This window comes from Accipiter gentilis, chromosome 4 (genome assembly GCF_929443795.1).
Source record: "Accipiter gentilis chromosome 4, bAccGen1.1, whole genome shotgun sequence".
Taxonomy (NCBI): domain Eukaryota; kingdom Metazoa; phylum Chordata; class Aves; order Accipitriformes; family Accipitridae; genus Astur; species Astur gentilis.
In genome coordinates this window covers 47,001,042-47,021,892 of record NC_064883.1, presented here as the reverse complement: position 1 = coordinate 47,021,892, position 20,851 = coordinate 47,001,042, and the positions used below count along the sequence as shown (strand labels likewise).

At 51.3% G+C, this 20,851-nt stretch overlaps 1 protein-coding gene across 2 annotated transcripts; it reads left to right on the top strand.

The window, feature by feature from the left end:
• Positions 1-2,275: 2,275 nt before the first annotated feature.
• ELP6 (elongator acetyltransferase complex subunit 6) lies at positions 2,276-19,784 on the top strand. 2 transcript variants are annotated; one of them, XM_049799227.1, is made up of 7 exons: positions 2,276-2,386; positions 6,583-6,661; positions 8,278-8,348; positions 15,165-15,295; positions 16,559-16,751; positions 18,114-18,260; positions 18,876-19,784. In XM_049799227.1, exons 1-7 carry the CDS (start codon positions 2,333-2,335, stop codon positions 19,002-19,004), a joined length of 804 nt encoding a protein of 267 aa, XP_049655184.1. In that variant the 5' UTR covers positions 2,276-2,332; the 3' UTR covers positions 19,005-19,784. The 2 variants fall into 2 exon arrangements, with proteins under 2 accessions (XP_049655184.1, XP_049655186.1); XM_049799229.1 differs by lacking the exon at positions 2,276-2,386 and adding an exon at positions 5,575-5,902.
• The last annotated feature ends 1,067 nt before the right edge of the window (positions 19,785-20,851 follow it).

The window sequence follows — 20,851 nt, the reverse complement described above, 5'->3', positions numbered from 1 at the left end:
CATGAAGCAGATGGGAGGGAAGGGGCAACAGTTTTAACAGCAAAATTCTCACTGCCTTCATGCGGTAACAAGTCATGAAATGTGAGAAGGAATATATTAAGAAGGACAAGAGGTGTTTTGAGAGATGCAGCTGTACTGTGCATGCGGTTTTGGTCCCCTTCCCACTGCAAAGAGAAAAAGAGAGGATTTTACATTTCATTTACAAGGCATTTAGGGCTCTGCGGCTCCTGAAGGAGCTGGAAGAAAAGTGCTACAGAGAGAGAAATGTGACAGTGCAGACAAAAGGTGGTCTGAAAATGGCATATTCACTAGCATACAAATGCAGCCCTATAGAGAGCTCCCAGGTAGGAACATCTCCGGGTTCTTCACCATCTGTGAACTCCCTTTGCTGTCATCTGTGCTGCAGAATGGGGCTCTGCAGACAAACCATGTGAACTAGGAGGCCAGGAGCCAGACTATTTCAAAGGGCGGTGAAGGAATTAAAGCTCTGGCTGCACCAACACAGAGCAGGGACTTAGCTGGTTACTGGACTCCCTGAGACCAAGACCCAGGTTCCCAGCTCTGTGAAAGGGTAGGAAAACAAAAGCAAAGTGATTGGGACTTTTAAAGAAGCTTTCAGCTAAAGCTTTTACAGAAATGAAGCCATCAAAGGGTAAGAGAGGAAGTCCTTTCACAGCTAAATAACTGGTTAAAAGACAGGAAGCAAAGGGCTGACACAAATGATCAGTTTCTGCAACCAGGCGAGATTACAGATGGGGTATCTCAGGGTCTGGGCTGGGACCTGCCTTAGCCAGCATATTCCTAAATACTCTGAAGAAGGGATGGAGAACGGGATGATAAATTTTACAAAGAATACACATAAGAACATAGGAAATAAAGAGAGAAGAACAGATGCAATGGCTCAACCAAATATTCATACAGCCCACTGTCCTTTCTACCACAGTCGTGCTAACTAGAATGCAAGGGAAGACCAAGGCCGAGGCAAGCACTTCGTGTGTTCCCACAGTTCTTCTCCCAGGCCCTAGTAATTTGCAGTTCAGGGACTTCCCAAATCAGTGGTGGCCCTCAGAAGATTTCTCTTCCACGGACTTGCCCCCTTCTCCCATTTAATCACCCTCCTAAACCTCCAGTAGTGATAATTTGTGGTTCTGAAGAGCCCCACGTGAAACTATGCAGGCATCTCCTCTCTCTTGCTCGGCACTTGCCATTTATTAGCATCGTTTGATGCCCCCTAATGCTCACAGCAGATGAGACAGTGCAAGGCTGGTGCATCTTTTCTCCAGGCCCCTTGGCACATCCAGGGCTCTAGTACATCTCCCCTCAGCCAGGCAATCCTCATCCACATTATGAAAACCAAGGGTTACAAAAGCTTAGATGGGGCAATGAAATGAAAGGTGAATTCAGTGCCAAAAAAATGCAAATTCAGGCACACGGGCAAAAATAACACTAAATGATATGGATTTTCGTGGTTACAGGCTGTAAATTTGCTGTTACTACTCAGCTGCTGGCTGGGAACTGCTGTGGCTCGTTGTTTTGAGAGTGCCAAATTAATGCTCAGCAGCTCTCAAATGTGCTAGTAACGTTAATAGGACAGAGTAATAGACCCCTCCCAAATATCCCACTGTCCCATGGCATGTTTTATCTGCCATATAAACCCAGGGACCTGCAGTTGGCAAAGGTGTGTGTGGGGGGGGGGCACCACTGGGCCAGGGATCAGTGTGGTGACCAGCGCCACGATGTCCAGCTGGAGGCCGGTCACTGGTGGCGGGTACTGGGATCCAGTCCCATTTAGCACCTTCATTAACGATCGGGACGCTTGCCGCTCAGGGACCCTGGGCAGGCTGGAGAGATTATGGGCTGACAGGATCCTCACGGAGCTCTACCACGGGAAAAAGCCCAAGTCCTGCAGCAGGATGAACCCAAAGCACCAGGAGAAGGCCGCGGGGGCCTGCTGAGCACCAGGGTGAGTGTGACCAGCGACGCTGCTCATCCCTCCCCAGGCTGCCTGAGGGGGAGCATGGCCGCCGAGGGAGACCGCGGCGCTGGGCCCAGCCGCAGCGCCACAGACTGCCCGGGAAGATGCTGGAGATCTCTCCAGGGACGTCCGGGACCCGTCCCGGGACACCGGCTGAGGCAGGGTAAGGCCGGGCAGCTCCCGAGGCCCGGCCGGGTCGCTGAGGGGAGCGGGGACGGCCGCCCGCCATGGCTCCCCGCCCCTCCAGCAGGCGGCGCCCTTCGGCTCCGCTCAGCGCATGCGCGGAGGTGACTAGGGGGAGGCCGCACCGCCTCTCCCCGCCCGGAAGTGTCCGAGTCTTCTCCGCGGCGGCCCGCCATGTTTACGGAGCTGAACGAGCTGCTGGACGCTTCCCCGCAGCGGCCGGAGACGGTAAGAGGAAGGACGGGCGGACGGGCGGGAGGGAGCGGGGCCGCTGTGGCGATGGTGAGGGCCCCGCGCGGTGCCTGCCGGGAATTGTAGTCCGGGCAGCGCTGGCCGCTGGGAGAGCCGCGCGGTGCATGCTGGGAGGGGCGGGGCCTCGTCAGGCGGCGGCGGCGGGAGGGTGGGATGGCGGCGGCGGCGGCCTCGGCCTCTCCCGCGGAGGTGAACGGCCTCCGGGCCCTTCCCTTCGCCCGGGCCCTGGTTCCCCGCCGCCCCTCACGGCTCTGGCTCCGGTATCGGAGGGACCGGGCCCTGGTTCCCCGCCGCCCCTCACGGCTCTGGCTCCGGTATCGGAGGGACCGGGCCCTGTCCCCGCCGCCTTCGGCGTGTCTATGCGCTGGTGGTTGCCGTGTCGTGGATAACGGCAAAACTGGGGGTCCGACCCGCCACCCAGCGCTCGTTCAGGGCCCTCTGGTGTGTTTTAGAGGTTTCTCTTCCGTTAGGCCACTAAATTGATTCAGTTAATCCGTGCGGTTCTTGTGCTGATGAAGTCACGCTGTAACTAAGCGCCCTCGCCCTGTAGAAAAGCCGCAAAGCGCTTCAGGTAAAAAGTTAATAAAATACGCACGTGTTACCCATTACTCTGTGTCTTTCCTGGTAGATAGTAACTTAGATAATAAAAGCAGGTTTGGGGTGATAATTTATTTTGTGAGTCTCGAGTTTCCTCTCTTTCCTCATAGAGCTTATGATGTGAGCAGGGCAGCTTTCTCCCTGGACTGGGAAACGCCAGTGAGGTAATTCCTTGTCAGCCTGCCTGGAGCGGGACAGGGCTGGTCTGCTGGGGAAAAAATGCTGGGGAAGAGTTGGGAGAGTGCTGCTGGATAGAGGTCAGGCCCTTGAGGCTCAAAGCAAACCTGGTAGAGGTTGTTGGCTAAGGTTCGGTGGTAGCGGTGTCATTCTCCGTAAAGGATAGACTGATGCTGTGTAAATTCCCAAGTCCCTGTGGTTCCTGTGGGTTGATGACTGGGTTTTTAATGCACCTGGAATGCTAAGCGAGGAGCCTTTGGTGGAACTGGACTGTTGGCAGAGTGGAGCCTGTGCTCTGAGGTGGGTTTTGATGGTGGAGCCATGGGATGAGTGGGGATGCTGTCATCTGCAAGCCCAGTTTTGGAGGCAGGGGGCTCACCTTTATGTGATTAGGAAATTCTGCAGAGCAAAACCAAAAAGAGATTTGGCCTGAAGATCCTGACTTTTGATTTGGCAGCCCAGGCAGGACGTTACAGAGGACCTGAACAAAAGGCTCCTTTATGTGAGGAATTGCCTCAGATTTCTGTTGGCTGTTCCTCTCCCATCAGCCAGGGACTTGGACTTCCCACCGCACGCTCCAGATTCCTCCTCCTCGAGGTGTCTGGCAGTAGTATGTAGTATGGCTGGCTGCAGAACGAGTGGTGTTCCCTGATGCCAGAGTTGGAAGATTACTGCGATATGGACTAAGCCGGTGGTAAATCATGAGTATTCTTGTTTTGTGAGTCCCCCTCTGCGCCGCTCAGTGTCACCGATCACTGTACAGAGCCGTGCAGTCTGGGTATGGGCTCTCCCTCCTGCGAGACACAGTCCATGGGGTGTGCCGAGATATCTGGCCAAGGCTGGCTAGAAATTGGTGTCCTGCTGCGCTTAAAAAAGCATCAGCCCTTTGCAGATCTCTTCTTCCCATCTCTGCCATCCCGATTTTTGTGTCTCTGTGGTTGGTTTGTGCCATTTTCAAAATGCTGACAAATGCCTTCACTGCAGGGCTGGTAGGTGGATGAAGCTGCCGCCTGCGTAGGTGTATCTGACATGTCACCGCTGAATGCTTGTGACACCCGCTGCTGCCCTGCCAAGGGATTTTGGCAGTTTCTAACAAGTAGCTGCAGCTTCTGCCTTGTAGCCTGCAGGTGGAAAGAGTGGCAAAAAAAAGGCAGAGTGTGGGGCAGACAGATAGAGAAGGTGTTACAAGAAGGCCTTCTCTTTGGAAGTGCTTCATCCCCAGCAGCATCTTTCTGGGCTTGAGAAGGATGTGCAGAAGAGGGAAGAGAATCAGACGGCACGTCTGTGGTGGCAAATTGGGGGCCGTGGGGTTTCTGCATGCCAGCAAACATGGTCCTAGTGGTGCGGCCAGGACTTACCTGCTTCTCGGCAGGAGAATTCCTCTTGCCTGGCAGCAAGGGGAAGCTGCCTGCCCTCAGGACCTCCAGGGACCTAGTTTCTTCCAGCCAGCTGCTAAACAGTTTGATATACATAGGCTGTGGGGATGTGTGCAAGAGGTGCATGGACTCACATGAAGGCAGCATGACCACAGGGGTTTTCAGACCTTGGAAAGCCTTGCAGATTCCTGCTGGTTTTGCATGTCTTCGTCCTTGTGTTGACACGACTGGTAGAACCCCAATTCCTGTACTTGTGTCCTGTGCTCTGGAGTTGATAAAGGCTTTGGGGCGGTTCTGTGACCACAAGCAGGGTGCTGGACTTTCCCGGAGCTGTTGCCTTCCTTCCTTCCCCCAGCTGTGCTTTGGTGCAGCTGCTGCCTCTGGAGATGCACCGTTTGGACGTTTCCACCCCTGGCTAGCTGGGCATCCAAGCATTAGAAGTGAAGAGTTTTGAGTGCTAACTAAGCAGCTGCAGTGTGACAGCGAATCAAGGGTTGGCAGGATTTAAGGGTTGATAACTGGAAGGTTTGAAAAAGCGAAATAATGTATGCTCTGAATGATAACATCCTGCTGTGTTCTGCACAGTGTATGTGGGAGCAAAGGAGGGAGCCTTTTGAGAGCTAACAGGCGAAGGAAGGGACTCGGGGTGGCATTCAGCTTGCTGTTGCAGGGAAGAGGGGAGTTGCAGGGGATGGAGTCATGCAGAAGATAAAACCGCTGAACGTTTGAGCTTGGGCTGTTTGAACCTAGAGAGTCCTCCAGGCTTAGCCATGGAGGATACGTCTTAGTGAGATGCTCATGGAAGCGGTGTCTCCTGTTATTGTAATGGCCACAGAGGCATAAACCTTTTTTTGGGTGGGAAAGAGCTCTCTCACTGGCTGAGGCAGAGCAGTGCTTCTCTACCCTGGTTTCTGCTTTGCATTCCCTGCAGATGTGTTCAATATTTGCCATTCCATTAGCACCGCTTTTTAACGTCTTTTAGGCACTGGGGAGTTAACTCTGATAGATGGCTTGTGAATTGCCTATGGGTAGATTGCTTGTTGCTGCAAAAGGCTTTTTGTTTTCTTCTAATAGATTGAGGGGAAAAAAAAAAGCATTGATAAGTTCTCTGTGATTAAAAGCAGCTCTTCTATGATTTGTATTGATTAAAGAAACATCTTGACTAAGATTTTAATGGAAACAAATGCCTCGATGAGACTGGTACTGATAACAAGCATGCACTGATGAACGGAATTAATTTCCTGCTTGATCAAAACAAGGTGTATACTTTGTGCAGAGAGCTCTGCTCCAGTACACATATTTTGATGATAAGGTTTTCTGCTCTGAACATGGCATGTTTGAGGTAAGCCTGGAACACGGGACAGGGAGGGATGTCTGGGGACAGGAGAAGCAGCAGCTGTAGCAGGGCTGCCATTTTAAGCGCACAGGTGGTGTTGGCCGCGGCAATGGGAGAATGGACTGGGAACAGAGTGGGTGGCTGTTGTCCCTCTGCCATCTGGGCCACTTGGAGTAGGAAGATGACTGTGAATTGGAGGAGAGGGGGACAAAGCTGGGAGATAGAAATTGCTCACAGCCACCTGTGTCGACGATGTCCAGCACCAGGGGCACGAATACGTGTGTGCTCTGGATGTGCCGGCACTGGAAAGTGCAGTGCTGCTCATTGTTGTCCTCTGCAGTGGCCAGGTGTTTTTGCATGTGAGGAGGTGGCTCTTGGTGGGCACAGAGCTTGGGGGTCCAGCTGGGGTCTCAGTCTAACGCAAAGCTTTTAGCTGGTGGTCATGTCTTTCAGAAAGCAGTGAACTCAACATCTTCTGATGCCTCCCTGTGGGCTGTGTCTGGAGGAAGCACTGGCACTTTGTAAACAGACGGATGGCTGGAGCGCTGCTTGTCCGCTTCTTTCTCTGACTAATGCCTGCAGAGTTTCCCCTAGCCTGAGCAGATGTCTTGTCTACCAAGATGGAACCAGGAGCAGTTTGTGCCCTCATCTTCCTCTGTTAAATTATTTTGCTGCTTCTTTTTCAGGGTAAATTCACGCTGCTGCGAGACACCAGAACAGATGGCAGCTTCCTGGTGCACCATTTCCTCTCCTTCTACCTCAGAGGTATGTCACCAGCAGGACTCTCCAAGGCAAGGGTTTGCCTTTCCCTGCTCCTTGGAGGTTCCTTCTGCATAAAGTGTTTCTGTGTGAGCAGAGGCTGGTTTTGCGGAGCATGAGGCATCCTCGGATTAGCGCAAAGCCTTGAGGTCAGGATTTGTGGATCCCAGTCTGGGCTTGTTCTTGGGACTTGCTCTGTATCCTTGGGTTCATCCTGTAATGTCTGTGCACCTTGTTTCGTCATTAGTGCAGTGAACGTTGTAAATCACATGGACATCTGACAGTGAGGTGTGGACTCTAATTCCTTCACTAGCTACGTGTTTTATATGTAATTAAAAATATCAGGATCAACTGGCTGGTAGGGAGTAAAGAAACAAACAAAGAGCCTGGCAAGTTGCCTGACTGCTTTTCTGGTAACAGTTTCACCTGTGAGTAACCTACCAGCCCCTGTAGAGCGGGTGCTGGACTCGGACTCCTCCAGCTTTCTGTTGGCAAAGCAACCAGCCCAGCAAATCTGGTATCTATCAGACTTGAAACTTAGCTCGGAGTGCTGTGCAGGTGGTAGGGCTGAATGCATCCTGCCCCCCATAACTGCTACTTCCTCAGCTATGGCTTTACCCCATTTTAAAAAAATTGTTTTACTTAAAGGAACAGAGTGAAACTGCAGGAAAGCCTGTGGAGAGCAGGTTATTAACAGTGTGAATGGTTTAAAGGGACAGCTCTGCCGAGGCACTGCCTCAGGGTCTGCCCGCATCCCTCCATGGCTCTGCTAACATGCTGGTCTGCCGCACTGTCCTGGGAGTTGTTGCGGCGAGCTGCCTGCCTGCCTGGGAAAAGCCTCCTTGTGGGTAGGCAGCCCTTTGGGATTATTAATTTATCTCAAGGCAGGTATGCTTGCTGTCACCCGCTCATTTCCACCCCAGGACCTGGTTGCCAGTTACTCTGTCTGTAGCACCTCCATGTTGGCCAAGTACCTGCTTGGTGCCCAGAAATTCTGGGAGCTCCCGAGGGGTCAGTGAAGGCTCAACTGGGGCCACTGGTTTGTTCCACTTGAAATCCATGTCCTGCTCCCTGGCAGGGAGAAACAAATACTGATTTTGTTCATGGCCGAACCATAAGGCCAGGTTGTCACGTGCCGGCTTTTCCAAAATCACGTTTTAGTGAGGTATCTTTGTCAAAATTGCTTGTTCTATGTGTTTCTCCAGTCAAGGTCACTTGCCCTATGAGAGCCAAAACAGGGATTTTTGGCATGTCAGTGGTTTCAGGAGTTTGTGTCACGGCTGGCCATTGGCCTTCTTGCAGTAATACCAGCAAACAGTGGCAGGAGATCCCAGGGCAGGGTGGCATGAGACAGAAAAGGGGCCTCCTACTTTTTTTATGTCATCTTTTTCTTGTTCTTTCCCTTTCTTTTTAAACTGACTAACATTTTCCCTAATACAGAAATCCTATAGAAAGGTGAAAATTGAAAACCCAGCCACGAGCAAGTGAGGGGCTGCCTAGACCTGCGTCAGTTCAAGGCCTTTCCAGACAGATTTGTAGCCTGGCTGCTGTGATTTATGTGCTTCGATAATGGCAGCTTGCAAAATTGAAATGATAATGTGTCTTTTTGTCTTCTCACCCAGCTGGCTGTAAGGTTTGCTTTGTGGCCCTGCTCCAGTCCTTCAGTCACTATAACATCGTAGCACAAAAGCTGGTAAGTCTCTTGGCGTAGGTTAATAATTACAGGTCCAGGTAGTTTCTGTTGGGTGGAAAGGAATGAGAATGGGGAACAGGAATTGCATGTGAGCAAATGTTTCCAGATCTTGATGGGGACAGTCAGGAGTGGTGTGCCTGCGGCAGGGGCTGGAGAACACTTCTTGCTGGAGAAGGAATGTGATATAGGTCAAAAACCTGGCTACGAGGGTCACTGCAAGGGCCCCATCAGGCTCTGCCCTGGAGAGGGCAGAGTGCTGAATGGCTGCTTGCTTTCTTTGTGCTTAGAAATGTTTTCTGGAGATCAGCATCCCCCAGACCGGCCCAGACTGGTAGATGTAGTTTCATTAGTGCTCTGGGGAGAAAAATGCTGTGGTGTCCGTGTCCCTAGGGCCTCTCTGTATGCCTGCAAGATGCACTGGCTGTATGGCACAGGAGCTCCTGAGGTGACTTTATCCTCTGTCCTATGGTTATGTTGTGGTGAAGTGCTTTGGGCTGAATCACCTGTAGATTCAGAAGGACACCTGTCTGCCTCTTTTGGTCTCTGGGCTAAGCCATCAGTTTGAGCTATCTGAGGAGCCACAAGCACGGAGTATGTTCTTACAGATTTCCTTCCCGTGGTGAGTCAGGCAAGGATTATGTGTACCCTGAAACAAAGAAACAGAGAAACAAAGTAGGCAGGGTTATTCCCAGTGTCAGCAAATCAGTCTGAGCTTTGGCTTTAAACTGCATATCTCAGCTTTTTGTACAAGGCTCAGATGTGAAATGCTCCAGCTGGGAAGTCCAGGTGACCTTCCAGGGCCGAAGGGATGACAGCTTGCATTGGTCCTCCCTCCTCTGGTTCTGCTGGAAATCCCAGCAGTGCGGCTGCTTATAAAGACTTCCAGGTGTTGAAGAACAAGGTGTTGCATTAACGTTGCATTCCCCACTGTAAATGTGGGTTGAGTTTTGATGCTTGTTGAGCAACAGTATTTTATTTACTACTCCGTTTTTACCTTTTAAAAGGAGATCAATGGTCTGAAAGCTGAGACATAAATTAAAATGGAATGAGCAAATGAAGCATTTCCATGTGGAGCTTTAACTCACAGGCTGATACTCAACGTGCAGTTCCCTGGCGGAGCAGATTCCCTACTGCTGAGCAAACTAGCCTCTGTGAGCACGGAATAGTTCTGGCCTTCATGTTGCAGAGAGGAGGAAATTTTGGGGGGAATTTGCTAAGTGGGACAGGAAATGTCCCACAGGCATTATGCTATGCACAGGGCATAGCAACTGGTGTAGGTAGGAGGTTCAGCTGTTAAATATGGGATCCTTGCCTGCTCTAAAAGCAGAATTGTGTTTGTTGGTGTGTTGCCTAATGTGGTGAAATTTCCCGGTGCATAGCTTGTGCGTGTGCTTTTAATAGGTGCTGTTGTCATCTCCCTCGTGGGAGAACCCGAGAAGGGAGAGAACATGAGGATTAGCTGGAGCACACGTGCAATGCAAATCGAAATGATTTGCTGTCTGATGCTTCAACAAAAAGGTTACTGACGGGAAGGGAGGTGATAAGAAGAACAATACGGTTTGCCCAGGGGAGTTCAGAGAAGCGATTACATTTGCCCGCCCGCAGCGGTGAGCTGTCCCTGTCCTGTTGGTTTCAAGTCTGAGGCAGTCTTGCGTTGTAACTTCACAGGTGCCTGTGTGGTCGGTTGTTGTGAATTCTTCCAAAGCTCTGAGGACCTGGAGGTTGTAACATCAGTTATTTATATCTGTCTGAGTTTCCATAAGATCTTGTCTTTGCTTTAATCCTTCTTTGCCTAAATGAACACATCAGGCTCAGTAAAGGTGGTTTTTGGCAGGGTACTTTCACTCTTAGACTTGGTTAGGAATTTGCTGCTGTAGATCTCTACTGGAGACCAGCTAGTATGTCATTTACGTGGCTGCAGCAACCCCCGATTTCAGGCAGTACCCTGAGCTGTGTCGTGCTGCAGTCGGGTGAGCTGCACGCTTCACCAAGTGACCGGCCGCTCCCTTCCCATCTCCCCTTCCTCAGTGGCGAGCTCAAGACCAGCTGCCTGGCTCTTGGTGTTGGCTGGAAGAGCTGCAGGGTGTCAGGCTGTAGTTCTGGGAACTGCTTGGAAGAATCTGGCCCGTGGGTGGCCACCTGCATTATGTTATCCCACCCACAGGTTAAATCTCCCATGCATGATCATTCTTAGCAGAAGATGATGCATTTACGAAAGACTGCAGGTGCAAGAGCTTCATAACTTAGTGATGCTCCTGTTTCTGCTGGGAATGGGCTGGTCCCAGGCCTGGGAGGAAGGGTCCTGGAACCAGGGTTGTATTACACAGTCTTTACAGCGATGTTTTGTGGATCTGGTCCTTGTAGCACCTGATGTATGGTAATATACTGAATATTTATACACAGCTGAAGTAATGCTTACCTTATGTGCTGCTTCCCCACAGTGTTGCCAGGTCTTACCAGTCCAGAACCAGTTCCTTCTGTGTTAGCTAAATGCAGTGATATATTTTACTTGCAGGAAAAAGCTTCTCTGGATTTTTGTGCCTGTGTTGCAATACTGGCTTTACGCTTTTCCTTTTCTGCAAATCCCACTCTTTTCATGAGGGTATGCACTTAATTTTAAGGGATAGTTAATGTTATTTGTCACAACATTGTAGAGAACATGCTAGGCTGCGGCAAGACTAATGGCACCAGGGCAGCTTGCCAGATTGATGCTCCCACCCTCATTTGTACGATGTTCATTTTGTTTTAAAGGAAAAATGTATTTGTCCCCATTTGGTCTCTCTTGCCTGCACCCCTGTCCCCTGCCACAGTGCTGAGATCACAGACGACAGGACATCACCTGGTCACCTCTGCTTTCCCCTGCCGGTAGCTGTACTAGAGAAGAGACCTTGGCCGGTTGCCCCATCACAAATCGTCGCCCTTTGTACCACGGCTGTGTTTGCTGTTTGAGCTAACGACTGCTGCCTCGCATGCTCCATTACTAGTTCTCTCCTGCAAATATTTTGCTTTCCCTTATGACATGGCCAGCGGTGAGCGGCGGTTCTGGTTTGAAGGGACGTCACTGCTGGCAGGCCGGTGGGCTGCCACGCTGCCCGGCTGGCAGCATCCCGAATGATCAAGAACAATTGTGCTCCGTTGTGGAGCTCGCAGCTCCAGTCACGCTGAGTTGCTGTTTCAGAAGCATTTCTGGGCTTGATCGATAAATGACAGATTGCCAGAGATAATGTCTATGTGCTCCCAGCGATAATGGAGCGTGGTGCTGTGAGATAATGAAAGCTTTCAGGGCTGGTAATGCACGCTGTTTGGGTGCTCTGCAGCACTGTGGCTCTGCAGCAGGGACGTGTGTAGTGTCTGTGGCAGTCAGGAAGTTGCCGTTGGCCATTTTGAGCACTTCTTCCACTGTCTGAGCTGTCCTGATCCTTCCTGCATTGCTTCCAGAGGTTGCATCAGGCAGGCTGCTAGGTGGGAGACGAGCAGAGGTTTGCTGTGGCAGGTGACTGCAGTGGGGCGAGTCCAGGTCTCCATCCAATGCTGTCTCTCTGGGACCTGGATCCCCAGTTGGAAAATGAGACTGGACTTGCTGGGTCCACCCAGGAATGTCATGGCCCCGAGGAGATCGAATTCCTGGTCTAACCCACAAGCACACTGCCCCTGGCAGCCTTCCTCTCATGCTGTGGCCCTTCTCTCTGTCGTCCAGGCAGGCCCTGGTGTAACAGCACTAAGCTGCTGGGTATTTGAAAGAGGGGACACTCTTTTCTTGCTGATCTGAAGTATAGAGTTTGTGTGTGCAGGAAGAAATGGCTGAAGCAAAGTTAAAATCCATTTCTGAATTATTGACATTAATGGCAAATTTAGCCACTGCTGTAGCAAAGCATTTCAGTAAGTTCCGAGTCCTGTGGTCTCCAAAAACTCACAAGGGGATGAGGTTTCTGAGACTGTTGTGCAACCCAGCCCTGCTTTATGGCACATCAGGTATTTGCCGGCTGTTCCTTGCTCCTGGCCTGCCACATAAAGGTTCTTCTGTTCTTGGCTAGAAATGTTTCCATTGTGCGTGCTTGCAATTACCCAGGAGGCTTCCCTTAGCTCTCTGTTCCTGCCCTGCTTTCTGGCATGGTTTTAGTGAGCAAATATCACCTGCAAAAGCTGAATCCCTCTGCCTGCAGCCCACATCAGCCTCTGCTGGGCTTGGGGCCAGCAGAAGGTATGGCAAGGAGAGTGAACGGCCCCACGCTCTGTAAGAGTCTCATTTGTGGGAATTACTGCTCCTGGATTGCCTGGGAGAAGGGGAAAAGAGAGGAGACAATGTGGATTAGATGAGGCAAGAGTGTGCTGCAACACTGTTCATTGAGAAGGTGCTTGAAAACAAAACGGGTATGTCTAAAAATGCTGGCTGGTGCCTTTCCTAAGGCCCTCCTTCCCAGAGTGTGCTTGGCAAGTGGGACGGATTTCCTCCCAGAAACATGCGTGGAAGACCAGGAAAAAGAAGGGCAAGCTCAGGGCTGATGTAAAAACTGGATCTGAGGTGGGGACATGTCAGATGGCCTTCACCTTGGAGTAGTCTCCGCTTGTCAAAGTATCTGCTGGCTGTGATGGAAGACGTTGCCTCCAATCTGTTGTTTTCTAATTGCCGTAGACAGCGTTTTCTGGCAGCAGCCCTGATGAATGGATCTCTCCCCCTCACATTTCAGCTGGGAGGGAAAGCGGTGGAAATCTGTCTTTCCTCTCATTAGCACTGAACGTGTGGCAACTGATAAGCCTTGCAGGAGCTCAGGGTTAATCTTCCTGGAAAGGACCTCTTCCTTATCTACCCAGACCTTCTCTCTGGAGGTCCTCATGTGGAAATACCATGCTCACAAGCAGCTGGGCCCAGGCCCTTGTAGGGATTGTCTTATTGATCAGATGCTTAAGATGTGGCTTTACAATCTTTCCTTTTTTTTTTTTTTTTAATTAAAAAAGAGAAGAAAAGGGGCTTTAAAATGTTGGCACTTACATTTTCCTGTCAGAGTAACAGGAAGGTCAAGCAGATGAAACACAGGGGTAGAAAGCAGGAGGCAGAAGTGGACACATTGCTTTGCTGCATCTCCCTCTCGTGTGTGAGCAAAGAGAGCGCAGTGGCTCTCAAGGGTGTCATGAGGACGGGGAAACGCTTGGAAAACCTCCAAGGTCTTTTCAAAAGAAGGTGTTGGGACAGTGCCAAGCACAGAGCTCTGTTCAGTGCTCAAGGTCCTGGGGGAAGAGCTGCTATGAGCCTTCCCCTTGCTGGGCAACTCAGACTGTGCTCAAGTGTCCTGCAGCTCCCAGCACGATTGCTTAGGAAATAAGCAAAAAATCTGTATTTTTGGTGATGCTTAAAAAGTTCCTGGTCAAAAGCACTAGTGCTGCTGGTGTGTGCCTCTTCCAGCATTCAGGCAGAAGCCAGTCTTGGCTTAAGGTAAGGCCTCCTGCTCTAGGACTTACCTCTGTTCCTGACCAGTCCTGCTCAGCAACCCCCTTCGGAGGGTTCAGAATCTCACAGCATCCCAAAGGGATGTCTTCTCTCAAGGGATATGGGAACTGCTTTCTCAGGATCCTTGTTTCTGGTTACCTGCCTCTGGCTCACCAGTTCTGCCTGTCAGGCAATACTGCATTGAGCTAAACCTTCCTGAACTCTTTGTAAACCATCTTATCTCTCCATCTTGTCCACCTACCTGCTGCCTTGCACAACAGCCCTATTTCCAGGCTGCTGAGACGTTGCAAATCTTGGCGTTAATGCTTCTTGGTTCCATTTTAAGAAATCACAGTCCTGTTGTCAAATGTGGGAAGCAACCCGCACTGGAAAGCCAAGTAAATTTGCACTTCTTCCTGCTGGGAAATGCACAGTTTGGCTGCGTTTTGAAAATAGTGCACATGAGATATCTTTGCACGATCATGTCAGTAACAGGTACTACATTTTCTCCTGAGAGGTGGACTGATGCAGTTACCAGTAAACTGAGGAGCTATAGAATGGTTGGCACAAGGAGCCCTTGCTGATGAAAGGAAGGAGGACGAGACAGGAGTTCATGAACTAGATCTCCATTTGGGGTTTTCTGCATGTCTGCTGCAACTCTGCCAGGGCTTTCTCTGTTGAATCTGAACGCACCCAGCACGTGGCTTTTGAGGTCAGCCTCATCGTGAAGCATGGCTGAGAGCAGGAAATCTTGGCTTGAGTTTGAGTGGTGGCCCCAGGCAGTTTTTCATGGTCCCTCCTTCTCCAAAGGGGAGCCAGGGCTGAGGCTGCTTCCCATGGGAGCCCCAGCCACGCTGCTTTTTCCCGGGTGTTGTGCAAGCGTCGGGGTGCGCAGCCAACGGCGTTCTCCAGATCCAGGCCGTGCCTCGCTCAGGTGCGTGGGTTGTGCTGGGGAATCATTATTGCCACAGTGATGATTTGGAGATAGTGAAAACCAAAGGCTTTCGCCACCCAAGAAGGGAGGGTGAAGAAATTACTCACAGCAGGGTCCTTGAGGCAGCCTGGAGAAGTCTGTACCCATCTTCTCCTTGCCTCTAGATAAGAAGCTGTTTTTCTCCCATGCAACAAAGCTGTCTTCCCAGGAACAATTCCAGGATGTCTGAGCCCCCAAATCACAGTGGTTTTTTTTAATCCCGTGGCAAAATACAGGAGAGCGAGTGTGTGTAACAGAACCGCCTGTTTCATCCCCTTTGCAGGACTGACTGAAGCATTAGCTTTATTAGCACATTTAGATAAGACTTGATAAAAATTGGCCGTCGATCCGCTTGGTTCTGTTTGCACCATTCCTCCAAATCTGTTCACTCTGCAACATCATGTTTTCCTCTCTCGAGGGAGTCAGTCTGACAGCTGCCAAAGAACGGGGACAGCTTGTCTTCTTGGAAGGCCTCAAGTCCTGCCTTGACCTCTTGTTTGGAGAGGAGGAGAAGCAGTCAGGACAGCCCAGTCCTCTTCAGTTTATAAGGTAAACCTGAGCGGTTGGTGGTTCTGCTGGGGCTCAGCAGGGCCCCCAGCACAGAGCGTTTTCCCCTTCCTGTCTTCTACTACTGCAGCCAACACCGAGAGCAGCAGTGAGGTCCACAGCTGAGACCTGGCTCCTTTTGGGCTTCCCTCCAAGGCCCGAGGACTCAGTAGCTGGGCACCTAAGTGAAGGGAAATGCCGGTGCTGTGCACATTGCTGTGCTTGTTCTGCCCTGTCTCTCCCTGCTGCTCAGGTTCTGTCCCCCTTCTCCAGCATTTTGGGGCAATTTCTGCCCCTGTCCTCATTGCCAAGCGTGTTATAGGTCTAGAGAAAATTTATTTCAGCACTCAACAGGTTTGTGTCAAATAAAGCTCCATCCAAGCAGTTTTATTGCTTTTTTTTTTTATTATTCTGAGTTTTATTCTCATCCAAGAGAACAGTGCTGCTTTAACCATGCTGGCTTTCATTTTTATTCCCACTTTACTTCCTCCATGTCCCTGATGATTTGGTAGAAAAAAAAATCCACTGAGGGCTGTTAAATTGGCAGATACCGCCTCTGGGTCGGGCAGCCTCTGGGCAAGGACTGCTGCATACTTGCTCTGTTCCTGTATGCTCCTAGTTCTCAGCTGTTTCAGACTCATGCTGGGGTAGATGGGCCTTTGGTGAGACCTGGGGTAGGCACTGAAACCCCGCAGACCCCTGTGCTGTGGGACCGTGCAGCCCTTCAGGTCCGGGTGAGTGGGTGTTGCTGAAGTGCGGCAGGATCAAGCACTGGACAAGCTCAAGAAGTGGGCTCATGTGAACCTCATGAGGTTCAACAAGGCCAAGTGCACTTTAAACTAAAAAAGGGCAGATATCAGACTAGACATAAGGAAGAAATTCTTGACTATGAGGGTGGTGAAACACCAGCACAGGTTGCCCAGAGAGGTGGTAGATGCCCCATCCCTGGAAACATTCAAGGCCAGGTTGGATGGGGCTCTGAGCAACCTGATGTAGTTGAAGATGTCCCTGCTTGTGGCAGGGGGCTTGGACTAGTTGACCTTTAAGGGTCCCTTCCAACCTAAACCATGCTTTGATTCTATGATCCCTGGAGCTGGGCAGGAGGGTTTCACCGCACACAGTTGAGTAAAGGAGCAGTGACTGTCACAGCAGTGGGGACAGCAGGGAGGGTGTAGGCTGGTGTTCCCTGCATTGGGTCAGTGGGTGAGGAGGATGCACAACGTGCATGTGGGCCAAGCCCCTTGAGACCTCTTTCTTCTCTTCCAGTGAGAGCGCTTCCGACCTCAAAGCCTTGTTTGACTTTGTCCGGACGTCCCTGACTCCCGCTGGCAGCGACTCCTGGAAGGGCCCTGTGCTGCTAGTGGATGACCTCAGCGTCCTGCTCAGCCTGGGTGCCACACCAGTGGCGGTGCTGGACTTCATCCACTACTGCAGAGTCACAGTGTGCTACCAGCTGAAGGTACTGCTCCATCCGTACACAGCATCCTGTACGCTACATGTAGAGAAGAGCCTTTGGAGCAAAGCCTGGCTTTCTTTTCTTTTTTTCACCTGTGCATGGTGAGGTTTGGAAGTCTTTGGCTATCCAAGAAATTCAAATCATTGCTCTAGGGCCACTCTCAGGGAGTTGTGTTAGTCCTTGGAGTACCTCTGTAGGGTCCTTTGCAACTGGTTTCCCAGGAGAAGGGTGCTCTCTGTCCCTGAAGTGTGAGCAGGGTTTCAAGGTCTAAAATATTGTTTCTTACAGCTCCTGGCTCTCCAGAGATCTCTACTCATACCTGTGTTTGTGGGAGAGCAGTGAAGGAAACAGGTTATGAAGGTAGTGAGGGGCTGATGAGTCTTGCAGGGGGCAGAGATGAAGGTCCACTTGGAGGGGATGCGAGTCTCTGCTTCCGCCGATCTTCAGTGTTGCTGTGTGTTGCACCAGCTTGTTTCTAAGGGCACGTGACAATGCAGCACTTCTACAAAGATCTCCCCAGCAATGTGTTAACTTCTGAGAGCATTGCAGCCAAAAATTGTTACACTCACATCCATCCTTCGCTATTTACGTTGCAGCATCCCCCACCCTGGCCACTTTTTTCTCTGCTTGAGTGTGAAATAAAGTAGACGGTGTCAGGTTTTGTTAGCCTGCACTTCGTATGGTGCCAGGGTCTTTGTGCTGTAAATGCTGACGAGGGATGTTCTGCTTGCTGAGAATATTTACCTCCAAAACAGCTAAAAAAGATGATAATGCTAACACATTTCTATTTCTGTCTAAGATGTTCCAAAGCTTTAAAGTATCTTTTGATTGATTGGGAATTTCATGTTATTTTAAGTTCTTGGTGACCTGCATGGGCTGAGGCAGAGACTCTTGGGATGCATTTTTAACAGATTTGGTGTTGCGTTGGGGAGCTCTTTGCTTCTTGTGAGAGCTGTGAAGGTTCAAGCATCACAGCTCTGGCTGCAGCCGTTTGGCCATGTCTTTATTTAGCTGTTCTGAATTAATTAAGAGTTGCCATTTGCATGGCCTGACAGACTGGTTTAACTAGACAGCTGTCTCATAACCAGGGCTTGATGTATTTTTAGGCTGCGTATTTTTAATGTATATGTGTGTGTATGTAAATACAGTATATATACAGCAAACTGTTTCAGAGTTTTATATATGTATCCACTGTTTATTTTCCCAGCGGACTTTAGCTCAGAACCAGCTGCCATGCTGGGGGATGCCTAAGTAGCTTAGTTAGCAGGGCATTTGTGCAAGCTCCCGTTGCTATCTCCCCTTCCTTACCCTGAGCGGATTAGGAGGCAGCCAGGGGCTCATCACTGCCTGGTGTTCTCCTTCCAGGGAAACATCGTGGTGCTGGTTCACAGCAACGAGGATTCAGAAGACGAGGAAAACGAACTGATTGTGAACTCCCTGTGTCATCACAGTGACCTGATCCTGTGGGTAGAGGGGCTGGCGACTGGCTTCTGCAAGGATGTTCATGGGCAGGTAATGCACAGGAGAGCACGGAGAGGGGGCACATGTTGGTGTCACACACAACGCTGCCTGCAGGCCCAAGGGTGGGCGAGACGCGCTGCATCTGCCCCGTGGGAGATGGCCCAGGGCTAGCCTGGTCTGCAGCATGGTTAAGGACTAATGAGCAGTCTTGCTGTGGTCACCAGGATCTTCTGGAGCACCTGGGCTCTTACAGCCATGACTCCACTTCCATGGGGATATTCAGGGATATCCTGCCACCAGGGGACTCCCCCATCCCTGGAAGCTGGAAGGCGTTTGTACAGCAGCTGCAGTACAGGTTGTGTCCTGCCCCAAGATGATGGCAAAGAAAAATATCTATTTCCTGGGAAGCTTCCCCAAACTATCCTGTTGGTGAATCTCAGCCTGGCTTGTACTCTTCTGGGCTGGGAGGGCAGCTGGGTCGCTGGGACCTGGTCACTGCGTGGTCCCTCGTCAGGGGCTGCCACCAAGGGGGCTGGTTACAGGCAGCTGTGTGGTTTTCCTATCAGTCATCCACCTTCCCTGCAGGCCAGCAAGAGGTGTGGGTGGGTGAGGATGCTGTGTCTGGGGCAGTCAAAGGGATGATATTCTTTTCCTTTCCCTTCGCAGATTAAAATAATTAGGAGAGCATCCTTGGAGCTGACAGCGGAGCAGGATCTCTTCCAGATCTACCAGTATAAGATCCAGGACAAGAATGTCACCTTTTTTGCTAGAGGGCTGTCAGCTGCAGTCCTGTGATGCTGTGATACCACACAGCGCTGTGAGCAAAGCCGGGGCGGCTGGTACCTCTAGACTGGACGTGCCACCAAACCAGCCTGGCTGCTTCACCAGCGCCTTCCAGGAGCCCTGCAGCAAACTAACCCAGGAGGGAAGCTTAAACGCGTGTTGGACTGCATGCCAACGAGGGGATTAGCCTGCCCAGAGCTTGCTGCATCCCTTTGTCCTCCCACCCTGTTCCCAACATACGCAGGCCAAGAAGTGCAAAAACTTGCAAGAATGGCCCTTAGAGCGTGTAAATACAAGCAGGGAGGATGCCCTGCGGCCTGGGTGTGCCTCACCCTTTCTAGTGTGTTAGGGCAGGGCAGTGGTGCCAGGCACTGCTGTGTGGAGGGATCACCCCACCCTCCTGCTGGCATTTAATGAGATGACACAGAGCGGGTGGAGGCAGGGATGGTCTGGGAGCCTGTTGCAATTCTTACCTTTCTCCCAGCTCTAGCACAGGAGAGATTTGCTCAACTCCCAACTTCCGCAGAATTAAAAAAACCCACAACTATAGCTGTATGTATAGCCCCTCACCTTGCTGCAGTGAGACCTAGAGGCTGCCTTGCTTGGTTGATGGCTTGCTTTGTTTTTTTACTTTCCCCCTTTTCACGTGAAACCCCTGTGTCTGTGTGTGTCTGTTTAGCGTGTGGCTTCCCAAGCTTGTCCTTGGCTTTGGATGATGGACAGACACTTGTACGTGAGCCTCTGTCTCAGCCACTGCTTCCGGACCACAAATCATTACTAGCATTTATATGACCTGCCTGTATTGAAGCATTATTGGGGGCTAATAATCACTAATTTTAATTGGGTAAGGGTACAGTCATTAAGTAACCGTCAATCTCTGTATGGGAACCGCTCCCCACAGGCTCCTTGGCAGGGGAGAGAAGTGGGCATCTCCTGGACCGGGGTAAGGAGATGACTTTGGGTCCCCCTCCCTCCCCACAGATGCAAGTGCAGTCCTGGGAGCAGAGCTTAGACCTGGAGGTCTCCCGGTAGCTGCTCTGGCTGTAGTGGGAGATAAATGACATCCCGCACGCTTGTGAGAGACAAGAGTGACCTGCCATGTCCTTTCCTTGCAGCTCTAGAGCTGGGGTAACAACTCTGTGGGACATGTTTCTGCTTTTTCCATGCAGAAATGCTGTACAGCCCAGTGACCTGTCCTGCTGTGGGTGTTGGGAACAGTCCCCTTTGGCTTGAGTTTGGGGAGTCCTGGCATGCTTGGAGGCTGTGGCTGCTTATTGATAGCAGCTCAGGGAGATTGGGCAGGCTCTGGGGATTGTGGCGAGTGCCGAGGAATGCAGGAGAGCGAGCGAGGCCTTGCGTGTGCATTAGGATCGCTTGACCCTGCTATATGGGAACGTAACCTATGGGTCTCTCCGTGCTGCCAAGGCCAGCTCCAAGTCGTGTCTCCAGCCCAGCCTCATTCAGCAACCTCCCAGCTTCCAGGCTCAGGCAGTCCCTCCTGGGCCTGACCCAAGCCCCAGAGCGTCACAGCCCCAAATTATCTTTGGGGGGTGAGCCTTGAGCTGCCGGTGTGTGTGGCCCAGGCAGGCAGCTGGATCCTGAGTGTGGTGTGCCGGCGGGGCTTGGGGTGCCCAGCCCGACAGCCGTGGGGCTAGGAAGCAGCCAGGTCCAGAGCTTACTGTGCCCAAACCCCTGTCCAACCTGTGTGTGGAGGCAGAGCCAGGGACACTGCTACAGTTTGGGGTCCCAAGTGCCCCCGAGCTGTGCACAGAGTCCCAGGCTCCTTGGGAAGGTTCCTGGTAGCTGATGGTGCCATGGTATCACTGCTGGTGGGTGCAAAGCACTGTACCCTGCCCCAG